The 11,844-nt window shown below is 54.0% G+C and overlaps 1 protein-coding gene across 1 annotated transcript; it reads right to left on the bottom strand.

Moving 5' to 3' along the window:
• Positions 1-1,030: 1,030 nt before the first annotated feature.
• On the bottom strand, positions 1,031-8,585 carry PHETA1 (PH domain containing endocytic trafficking adaptor 1). The gene is made up of 4 exons (XM_033399950.2): positions 8,346-8,585; positions 6,587-6,668; positions 5,640-5,784; positions 1,031-3,759 (listed from the first exon to the last, which is right to left on the bottom strand). The coding sequence occupies exon 4, from the start codon at positions 3,731-3,733 to the stop codon at positions 3,080-3,082; it is 654 nt and encodes a 217-aa protein (XP_033255841.1). The 5' UTR covers positions 3,734-3,759; positions 5,640-5,784; positions 6,587-6,668; positions 8,346-8,585; the 3' UTR covers positions 1,031-3,079.
• Positions 8,586-11,844: the final 3,259 nt, after the last annotated feature.

Here is an 11,844-nt window from a genome sequence, read left to right as displayed (position 1 = left end):
GGGGCTGCCTCTCCGGCTATTTCCCCCATTCTGGGCCTCAGGCCTTGCAGTGGCCGCGGTCACAAATGCCACGGGCAGCACCCTGACTCAGCCTATGTGGGGAGGCACTTCCCCAACCCCGTCTGTCTGCTGGGGTCCCAGGAGAGGTGGAAGGAATTACTCAGCATGTACTGGTTGCTCACGAGTAGCATGATTCCCTGACCTTGGTATTTTTCTCCCTCTTTGAACTTGTTCTGCAGACCAAGGACTGTAGGTTGCTCATCCTAAGCCACATTTTCCTGAATGTGCATGATTTTTCCAGGCTGGCAAGAGAGATGTGACCAAGCTCTGGATCCACATCAAGAGGACCTAGGGCCTAGTCTATCATACTAAATGACCTTGGGCCAGCCCCTTCCCATCTGTAAACCCTCCATTAGCCCAGCAAACACACTTGAGGCTGAGATAACAGATATACAGCATAAATACTGCCACCATCTGCCCTTTGCTCACAGCAGACATCACTAATCAATCACAGGCTATTTCCCTCTGAACTAGCATTGGTGCCGGAATCCTCCTCACTCCAGGCCCAGAGGCAGCCACCAGGAACTGATCAGTGAGAAGAGCCAAATTTTGGCTTTTCCCTTTGGCATCCCTCCCAATTGTCAGGCCTTCAGCCCACAGTTGACTTTTTATCCTCATCTTTACCCCTGCCTTCTCTCCCCTCTGAAAAGGAACTTTGGGACTCCATTTCCTCATATTCCTCTCAAAGACTCTGCCTTTTCCCACAGGATTCCAGAGGTTTATGTCCCTGCTCTGACACTTTTCAGCTGTGTGAACTTGGAAGATTTCTTAACCTCTCTGAGCCTCAGTTTCCTCATCTGTAAAAGGGGGCCAGTATCTGCCATAGAGGTTGTAAGAATGTGCCTGACAGAGCATCAGCCAGGGAGCACTCAGCACACTCTAGTCGCTTCTCCTGTAGGGCCTGCCCCTGGCTCTGCCAGGCAAATCAATCCAGGACTTTGATGGGGGAAAAGAATGATATAACCAGCCATTACTTGACAAACCTTTGTTTATTTTATTTTAGACTTTATATCCCTCTCCCAGACTGCCTGATTATCTCTCCCCAGCCCAACTCCGGAGGCAGCCTGACCGCAGGTTGTGCTTTGGGGGTGGGTGGGGGGAGATTGTACCTTTAGTGCTTGTAAACCTACACCAGGACTGGGGCCAACACCTCACCACATCAGCTAGGTCTGGCCAGGACATGGGCACTGGGCAGTTCCTAACACCCCCTGAGACCCAAAGCCTGTGGACAAGAGCTGCCATCCCCATCCCCACCACTGAGGACTTGGGGAAGAGGGGCATGGAAAGCGTACCAAGACCCCCAGGGCACCTGCAGAAGAGCAGGGCTTGCCAGGGAGAAGGCAAAGAACCAGGTGAGATTCTTGAGGTTCCTGTGTCTCCATCCAAGGCTCCTTGCCCTCTCCCTGGGGGCAGTGCCAACTATCCCCGCCCCCCTCACTGGCCAAACCCAGAACCAGGCACCCTATCCCTTCCCACCAGCCAACAAGGAACAAAAGCAGTGAAAACACCAAGCTTTGTTGCTAGGGAAAAAAACACCCTAAGTATTTAAATTAAACCTGAAGCTCCAGTCAACTGAGCCAGCAGTGAGCTGGTGATTGCAGACACACAGACAGCTCCCCATTCTTCCCCAAGGTCCAAGGTCTCCAAAGCCAGCAGGAAGGGGCTAAGGGCCGCGTCTGTCTGTCACCAAGAGGGAGCCTCAGGGGAAATAAAGATTAGGGCAGGGGTGTCCTCAGGGGGTCCCAATTTGGGGGCACTGAGGACTGTAAACATGACCCAGCTTGAGGGCCAGGGGTGTCCCAGCCCCCCGAGATTCTCGCTGGATGAAGAACGGCCACTGTAGTGAGTGAAAAACAAGTTGGTCTCGAAGCAAAGCGAGACCTGGTCTCCCTCTTGGAATATTGTGGGCGAGAAGGGGGCTGAGTCTGTGAGCTCAGAGAGGGGCTGTGATGGAGGGAGAGGGTTCTGGAAGCCAAATACGGCTTTGCAGCTGCTTCTTTGCCCCTGTCAGATTGGCACCTGGGCCCTTTCTGGGCCGTGAGTCAGCTCATGGCCCCTCCTCCCTAGGGGAACCTGCTGGAAAGTCAGCTCAGGCCACAGCTGCCCAGCCCAGGACTGGACGAGGTCAGGCGAGCTCCCGAGAGGCCCTGCCCCAGGCTGGCTCTGGGAAAAGACAGAGGATGTGGCTAAGCAGTGCTGGGAGAGCGTGAGGGCTGCCACAGGAGCACAGATGTGGCCCGAAGCCAGAGGGCCACTACGGTCCCAGGAGCACCACCTCAAGGCCTGGCTGAGGCCCCGGGGGAAAGTGCTGCCTCGGCCTCACTCCGGGCTGGGAGCCCCGGGGACCAGGCCATCCCACGGTGCTGGGCACACATGAAAGCCCACGCTTATGGAGGCAGGCAGGCAGGCGGCAGCCAGGCAGCTCCTCCGGCGGGTCTTGGAGCCACAGGGTCAGGCCCAGGTGTGGTGTAGCCCAGCCCAGCCTCCTGTCCGCGTGAGGCCCAGTCTGGAGCCTCTGGACCAGCGCTGACTGGGCATGTGCCTTCCAGGCCACAGATCCTCACAGGTCCCAGCTGCCCCAGTGGATGCCTGTTGCCAGCAACAAGCCTCGGCTAGGTGATTTGGGACAGGCGACGGAGGCACCTGCAGGGCTGGGTTGGGGGCTACAGTTCCCACAAAACCAGCCCTCCGGCTGCTTGAGGATCACCCAGGGCCTGGCTTCTCCTGAGGATCAGGCACGATGGCCTCCTCAAGGCTGGGCTTTCTCTGAATGACAGAGGTCCCAAAGCACCCCTCAGAACCCAGCATCTTCTCCAAGCCTGAGTCCCCGAGAGAAGACCAGGCAGGGACCTCAGGGCTTACGCCGACTGCGACCGCCCTCAGGACCAGGTCCCCGTGTCTCAGGGCTGGGCCTGTCAGAGCAGGGCCTGGGGCTGGAGTGGCACCAGAACCAGGACCAGTGCTGGCCTCAAGGCTGGCCTTGACCGCTTCCTCTTGGTTCCGGCCCTCAGCCCTATCCTCAGGGCTGGGCCTGGCTGCGGAGCCACTGGCCCCTCAGCGCCCTGACCTCCTGCCCGTACCACTCGTGTAGCTGGGCGAAGGAGGCCGAGTCGAGAGGCCCGTTGGGCGCCGAGGCCCGCCGGCGGGGCGGCAGTGGCGGGGGCTCGGGGCCAGGCCGGGGGCTGGGGGCGGCGGGCGTCTCCGAGCTCCACACGGCACAGCCATTCTCTTTGGGCGGGAGCGCGCGGGGTTGGCGGGGCGGGGCTGGGCCGCCGCCTGCGCGCACGGCTGCCAGCTGCCGCTCCAGCTCGCGCACCACCAGCCGCAGGTAGTCGAAGCTGGCCCGCGACAGCGCCTTCACCCAGCCCTCCATGGCGGCCTGGCTCTCGGCCGCCAGCACGTAGGTGCGGGCCCGGGCCCCAGCGAAGCGCACGGCGAAGGCGAACTCCTCGGCCGCCTCCACCAGCTCCACAGTGCAGCCCTCCAGGATGATGATGCCCACGGGCTCACGGCTGGCCGCGTCCTCGAAGTAGAAGAGCATGTTGCCGCGCAGCACAAACCAGCGGCGGTGGTAGGCCGCATGCCGGCCGCCCTTCTTGTACAGGAAGCCCGCGTTGTCGGCCGGGGCGTCGCAGGTGGCGTAGAAGGCCAGGCTGCGCTCGTTCAGCTTCATGGCGGCGGGGCCTGGGGCCTCGGAACCTGTCCCCACCGGGGCGGCAGTTATTCACGCAGCCACCGCCTCGGGTGATCTCACACCACCCTCGGCTGCCACAGCACTCATCACCCCCGTTTCACAGATGAGGAAACTGAGGCTCAAGGAACAGAAGCAGCCTGCCCAGACTCACACAACTCTTCAGGAGCACAGCCAGGACTCGAACCCGGGTCTGACTGGCCCCAGAAGTCAGGCTGGTAACTCTCCTGCTGTCCTACCTCCCCCAAATAATGTTGAGGATTCCTAGGGCATGCCAAGCATTTTATATATGTTAACTCATTTAATCGCAAAACAAACCTTAGGTGGCAGGGACTAGCATTACCCCCGACGGGGAAACAAAGTTCAGAGAGGTTAGTCACTGGCCCAAGGCCAAAAAGCAAGTTGGGCTGAGCTGAAATCCAAACCCAGGCCTCATTTCAGCTGCTGCTGTTTCCATCATCCCCAGGTTCCAGACCAGCTGACCTTTTGTGGTCAGGTTCCAGCTCTGCTGATTTCATAACTTAGCTTTGACTTGCGGGTCCATGAAACAGGGATAAATAGAACCTATTTCAGAGGACTGTAGGGACTTCATTCATCAAACATTTATTAAGCACCTACTGTGTTCCAGGCACTGTTCTAGGCACTAGCAGTAAACAAGATGGAGAGGGTTGCTGTGCTCTTGGTGCTGATGTGCTAGTGGCAGGTGAAGGGAGCAGACAATTAACAAACAGATAGAGTACATTATCTGTACTTTAACAGATAAAGGCCAGATGGTCTTAAGTGGTCTGGAAAATATAAGACAGGGAGGGGGTAAGGAGTGTTAAGGACAAAAGGAGTGTTTGATCTTAAAAGAGGAGGGGGGGTTGGTGTCAAGAAAGGTTGTACTGAGAAGGTGACATTTGAGCAGAGACCTGAAGGAGGTGAGGGAGGGAGCCCCTGGGACATGTCAAGCAGAGGGAATAGCAAGTGCAAGGCCCTGAGGTAGGAACCTGCTAGTGTGCTTGAGGAGGCTGGTGAGGCTGGAGCAGAGTGAGGAAGGGGAGAGGTGGGTGATGCAGTCACAGTGGCAGAAAAGACTGTTACAAAATAATCCAGATAAAGGGCCCAGGGCTTGGCCCACACTTACAGGGAGGGGCTGGGGGGAGAGCATTGTGCACCCATTTGAAGTAGAGGAATCTAACTCTATGCACTTGGCCACAGTGATTTTACCACTTTCCTCCAAGGAGTATATGATGAGGGAAACACTGGCCAGGTAGGACTCAGGTGGCACATGGGTCCCCAAGGTGGCTACACCCTCCCTTTGGGTTTTCCATGGCCACTCTGCAAATGTACCTTGTGCTCCTGCTTCAAAATCTCACTCTACATAGGACATTGGCCACATTGTTCAAGAAGCAAAGTATATAAAGTCGCTGGAATGCAGTGGGTGCTCAGTTAATGTTCATTCCCCAACCTGGGCAGTGCCTTAGGACCTGGAGTAATGAGGTATGGGTGGTGCCTCTCCAGGGAGCAGCTAGCCACAGTGGGGCCCAGACAGGCAACCTGACCCAGGGCGGAGGAGGCAATTGCTCCCAACCCAATCCACCTCATCTCACCAGCCTACACAGTCAAGAAAGGCTTCCTGGAAGAAGCAACATGAGCCGTGATTTAGTGCCTGTCCTGACCTAGCAGCTGACCTGACCAAGACCACAACCCCTGAAGACTCAGGGTGTTTAATCTCTGCTCTACGTCCCTGAGCTGTGTGACTTTAGACATGGGCCTCCCCTCTCTGAGCCTCAGTTTCTCTGCTAAATGGGAGGGATTCCTCCCTACCCCCCCAACAACTCCCATGTGGACCCCAGCCCCATTTCTCACAGGAACCACCCACCTACTCGCCCCATTTCCCTCCTACCTCTCAGGCCACTGCTCACTTCCCTGCCCTCTGCTCAGTTCTGGTTTCGGCTTGCTCTTCTCTGGGTTCAAATGTCAGCTCTGTAGTGTCCAGGCTGTGTGACCCCAGGCAAGCTTTAAGCCTCTCTGGGCCTCTGCTTCCACGTCTGTAAAATGGGATCATAACAGCACCTAAGTCGGGGTTGTTGTGACAATGACACAATGGCTACATAGAAGCGCTAAGCACGGTGCCAGGCATAGTACGTGCTTAGCTGTGGTAGCTGATGACATTCTTCTCAGCCTCTCCAAATGCTCCCCTCAGTGCTCTCTGTCTTGGCAAAAGGCCCTTGGTTTCCCCCCACCTCCACATCTGATCACTTATCAAGTCCACTTCATCCCCTCCCCACCTCTTCCAAATCAGTGGCCTCATCTCTGCTCACTGCCACCTCCATTCTAGGCCCCCCATTGTGGCTTGCCTGGACAGCTACAGTAGCTTCTTCATTGGTCTCCCTTCTTCCACCATTGCCCGTTCCTTGTCCGTGTTGTTCAGGGTAAGATCATAACTCCTTCCTAGGCCCCTCCCCTGGCCCCCCAGAGGATCCATCCCCCACAGAGGGATCCTATTAAAACTAAACCCTATCACACCCCTCCCCTATTAAACCCTCCCATGGCTCCCTACTTCTCTCAGTATAAAATTCATTCTTCCCCATGTCTTCCAAGTTCCCTTCCCCTATTTCTTTCCCCCTTGCTCACTCGGCTCCAGCCACCCTGGCCTCCTTGGTGTTCCTCAAACACCTGAGGGCCTTTGCCCTGGCTCTTCCCGCTACCTGGAATGCCTTCCCTGTATCTTCACATGGCCAACTCCTCATCCTTCAGTTTCAGCTTGACCATCACCTCCTCAAGGAGGAGGCGGTCTCTGTATACAAGAGACCCCCCTAGTCACTCTCCCATACCGCCGCTGGAAATTACCTGGGTCATTTTTGCTGCTCGAGGAGGGCGGAGGTTCTCTGTCTGAATTCCAGTGCCTGGCATGTAGTTGGTGCTCAAAAACCTGTAAAATGAACCAAACAGTTACCTACGTAAACCTTTCAACAGCCCCATGAGGAGTCTTTTCCCCATCCCACATTCATGGATGTGGAAACTGAGACACAGAGAGCTTAAGTAACTTGCCAAAGGTACAATTCTGTGCCTAGAATCTCATGCTCTAGGCAACCAGCCCAAAGGGGCTGATCTTGGAGTCTCACCACCCATTAAGGCCAAAGGAAGAGCAATTTCCCTCACACTCAGCAGCTCCCCTCCACGCAGCCACCCCACCCTGAGCCCAAGGTCACCAGCCAGCACAGGACCCCTCTCTGCCCATGGCCCTGCCTCCTCCAGCCCAGCAAGAAACGAGGGGAGGGCAGGAAGCAGCAAGGGCACAGTCTCCAGCCTCCGGGAGGGCCTGGTCCCCCGCTTATCTCGCCCTGCTCGTACGCTTTTCCAAGAAGTTCAGAGTCCGCTGTGGGCACTGCTGCTAATACAACAGTCCCTGGCCAGGCAGGAAGCTGGCGGGGACCAACCCAGCCCCTCTCTGGTCTCAGAGCCAACGCGCCTCCTCCAGTCCAGGCTGGATGGGCCTTGAGAACACAGCCTCATCTACATTAACATCCATCCCTCTCGGAATTGAAAAGATTAATCCTGAAGAGAAATTTTGCAAAATGCTGAACAGGTAGTGAACACTCAATCAAGAAGCTGTCAAAAGGCAAATAGGGCTTCCCTGGTGGCGCAGTGGTTGAGAATCTGCCTGCCGATGCAGGGGACACGGGTTCGAGCCCTGGTCTGGGAAGATCCCACATGCCGCGGAGCAACTGGGCCTGTGAGCCACAATTACTGAGCCTGCGCGTCTAGAGCCTGTGCTCCGCAGAGAACAAGAGAGGCAGCGATAGTGAGAGGCCCGCGCACCGCGATGAAGAGTGGCCCCCGCTTGCCACAACTAGAGAAAGCCCTCGCACAAAAACGAAGACCCAACACAGCCATAAATAAATAAATTTACAAAAATAAATTTTAAAAAAAGATTTATATTAAAAAAAAAAAGGCAAATAATTAGCTCCAGGTCTCCAAGGACACAGACTGCCCAGAAACCAGGACTCTGGGGAAACTGAGGCATGGCATTTTGCCACTCATTTCAAGGAAAGAAGCCAGAACCACAGGTCCTGGAGTTGGATCCAGCTGCCACAAGTGTCCCCGAGCAGTGGGCATGTTGGAGAGGGTGTGGCAGGTCCAGGCAGAAAAACATGTACTGAGAACCCTGAAGAGTTCCTGTGCAGGGCTGCCCTGGGCAGGGGCCACAAGGAAGCCAGGACCGCCATCCCAGGCCATTGCTCCTATCTATCTATCTATCATTGCTCCTATCTATCCTTTTGTGTGTGATGTGTTCCTTAAAGGACAGCCAGAGCCCTGGAAGAGGTGGTCAACGGCAGAATGTGGGAGCCAAGTGCAGCTTTAGTCCTCAGAGTTCCCGCCGCGGCGGAGGTCTTTTATGGGGCTGAAGGGTCATCGGCCAAGTTCGCCTCCTGGAGCTGGGGTCCCTGATGGGAAAAGTACCACTGGCGTGGAATCGCAAATGGACATATCCCCAGCAGAGATCTCTCCAGACGGCTGGGGGACCCCGAGGCCCATGGCGGCCCGAGCCCGGTCCCGCAAACCCTCGCAGGTCAGCCCGAAAGTCCTCCCGCCAGTCCGGCCTTACCTCACGGCGCGGACTAGGGCGACGGCAGCAGTGGCGGGACGGGAACCGGGGAGCGGCCCAGCCATGGCCCGGGACCTGCTCGGTTGCGGCGGCGGCAGCGGCGGTGCTTTGTCTCCCGGGCGGCCGAGCCGGCGCAGCCGCGGGAGAGCGCGGATCAGACGGAAGGAGGCGGGGGCAGCCGGACCGTCGGCGACCCACAAACTCGCCTCTTTAACCCTTCCCAACCAGCCCGAGCCGGATCCGCCCCCGCTTTCGTCCCCCGCTCCCGGATTGGACAACCCGGCCCCGACCCACCCCCGGATTCGCCACACCTTGTGGGCCCGCCCTCGAAACCACTCTTAAAGGAACAGCAACCTGTTTAGGAATTCCCAGTGTCCTATTCGGGGAGAGAAGATTAGATCCCGGAGACCCCGCGCTCTCAGGGGTAGGGATAGGGAGCGAATTCGTCCAGAAAAACCATCGGGGTCCTGGGCGAGGCCACTCGCTGAAGCAAGCTCTAGGCTTGGAGTTCGAGCTCCTCCCTGGCTAGGGTTGCCAGATTTAGCAAATTTAACGCCCAGCTAAATTTGAAAAATAACTCTGCTGAAAACGTGTGATTTATTGAAAAAAGATGAATACAGGACATTTCAGGCGTCATGACAAAGTCAATACAGGACTGTTCTATATGGACAGGATGCCTGGCAACCCTACCCCTGGCCCCAGGTGAAGAGGGAAAGTTCTAGAGTTGGGCAGGCTTGGGTTCAAGTCCCAGTAAGTCACATTTAATCACTGTGAGGCCTTAAAGAAATCAATCCACTTCTCTAGCCCTCTGTTTCCTCATCTGTCAAATAAAGACAATCATAGTATATAAAGTGCATGGCACACAGTAGATGCTCTCAATAAGCAGGAATTGCTGTTCATTTTGTTCTATCCAAAATAACACAGTTCCACCTCCCTAGACCTGTCTTTACTTCCTGCTCTTGCTACCTCGTCCCCACCACCTTCCAGGACTCAATCACTGTCCAGTCCTGGCCTGAGAGCAGGAGAGAAACAGGACAGACCAGGATGATCTATTCATTCTACAGCCTCTCACTAAGCACCTTTGTGTGCCAGGCACTGTGCCAGGTGCTGTCCTTGAGTCAATCAACAAACAAATAAGATGAGATCTAGAAGTGATTCTCTCTAGGAAGACTATAATCCGTGGTAGTGGGGTAGAAAGACTGTGAGTGCAATTTTAGACAAAGTGGTCAGAGAAAACTTCTCTGAGGAGCAGAGACCTGAAGGAGGTGAGGGAGGGAGCCATGTTGATAACTGGGAGAAGGATGTCCCAGGCAGAGGGAACAGCAAGTGCAAAGGTCCTGAGGTGGGACCATCTGAGCATGTTTGTAGAACAGGGAGGAGGCCAGTGGGGCTGGTGCCGATCGACCAAGTGGAAGAATAGTAGGAAATGAGGTTAGAGATGATTGGCAAAGCCAGGTTGCTTAGAGTCTTGTGGATCGTGGAAAAGATTTTGCTTTTACTCTGAGAGGAATGGAGAGTCATGGGAGGATTTTGAGCAAAGATGGGACATGCTCTGTCTTAGGTTCAACGCGGTTCCTAGCTGCTGTGGGGAGAATGGACTGTAGGGAGCAAGGGTAGAGGCCAGGAGACCAGGGAGGAGGCTCTTGCAGTAGGCCAGGTGAGTGATGATAGTGGCTAAGAGCAGAGTGGGGGCAGTGGAAGTGGAGAGAAGTGGTTGAATTCTAGAGCCTGCCTGATAGTGAAGCCAGGACACAGGAAAGTAGGGCCAAGACCCATGGCATAGGGAGAGACAGATACATGATGATATCTGATATCATCTGAGCCCCTGGATCCAGCTGTACCTGATGATGCCATAATTTCTTGGACAGGAAAGGCAAACTGGAATTTCCCCAAATCTGGGTGTTAGCCAGATAAGGAAAATGTCAGGCACATGGGCATTTGGTCCTTGGTGTGGGGAAAATTTCCCAGAAGTCTATGAGTCTTGGTTCTCAGAACCCCTTATGCTGGAAGCAAGGGTTGACAGCGGCAAAAAAGGCAGAAATCTGAGACCAAGAGCCTGGCATCTTTTCTTTCTTTTTTTTTTTTTTTGGAGTCCTTATCATTTATTTTTTTAATTGAGGTGAAATTCTCATTTTAAAAAATTAAGCATTAAAAAAAATTAAGCATTTTAAAGTGAACATAATGTATAACATGGTGACTAGTTGATAACACTGTATTGTATGATTGAAATTTGCTGAGAGAGTAGAATTTACATGTTCTCACACACACACAAATATGGGAGGTGATGGATGTTAATTAACTAGATGGGAGGAATCCTTTCATGATGTGTATGTATTTCAAATCATCACAGTGTATACTTTAAATACCTTACAATTTTATTTGCCAATTACACCTCTACAAAGCTGAAAATAAAGAAAAAAAGATACAGCTCCCAAATTTTAAAAGTCACCAGCAAAAAATAAAATAAAATGAACGATTCAAGTACCATTTGATACATTCACAGTTTTGAACAACAACCAGCTTTACCTGGTTCCAAAGCGTGTCTGTCACTCCAAAGTACAACCCCACATCCATTAGCAATCACTGCCCATTCTCCCCTCTTGCCAGCCCCTGGCGACCACCAATCTATTTTCTGTCTTTATGGATTTATCTATTCTGGATATTTCATATAATTGGAATCATACAATATGTGGCCTTTTGCGTCTGGCTCCTTTTAATTAGCATAATGTTTTCAAGGTTCATCAGTGTTACTGCATTTATCAGTACTTCATTCCTTTATGATTGAATAGTATTCCATTGTATGGATGTACCATATTTGGTTTATCCTTTCATCTGTAATGGACATTAGGTTGTTTCCACCTTTTGGCTACTGTGAATAGGGACAGTGATTCAGAAGGACTGGAAAGGGGAATTTGACAACTAGAACTGGGTTGTGGCTACCACTACCAATCCTGATGATTTACCTGCAAACCATGTCTCGAGTCTGTCACTTCTCCATCTCGGCCACCATTTCCCCATCCCAAGCTACCACCATCTCTCTCTCAGCAGGATGTCGGCAATAGCCCTCTCTCGGGTCTCCCTTCTGTCACTCTGACCTCTGTGCCCTCCGAATCCATTCTCCACTGAGGCATCCTAGTAAAACTTAAGTCAAATCGAGTCATGGCACTCCATTGCTCAGAGCCTTTCCATAGCTCCCTACTGCCTCAGGAGCAAGTCCAAACTCCTCCCCTTGAGTGACAAGGCCCTATAGTCCTGGTCTCTACCTCCCCCTCCAGCCTCCTCATGCATGGTTTCCTATCCCCACTCCCTCAGCTTTGGCCAGCTGCTTCTCTCTGTTCCCAGAATGCACCATGCTCTTGGCCTTTGCACGTGCTGATCCCCTTCCAGGGCTGGTGCTCAAGCCTTCGCCCAGCCATCGCCCCTTCTGGGAAGGCATATGACCCCCCAACCCCACCCTGCTGAGTCAAATGCCGTTGTTTCCTCCAATCAGTCATTCTTT

Source organism: Orcinus orca, chromosome 15, assembly GCF_937001465.1.
Source record: "Orcinus orca chromosome 15, mOrcOrc1.1, whole genome shotgun sequence".
In the NCBI taxonomy this organism is placed as follows: domain Eukaryota; kingdom Metazoa; phylum Chordata; class Mammalia; order Artiodactyla; family Delphinidae; genus Orcinus; species Orcinus orca.
Note: the sequence above shows the minus strand (reverse complement) of the source record. Positions and strands in the feature narration are given on the sequence as shown.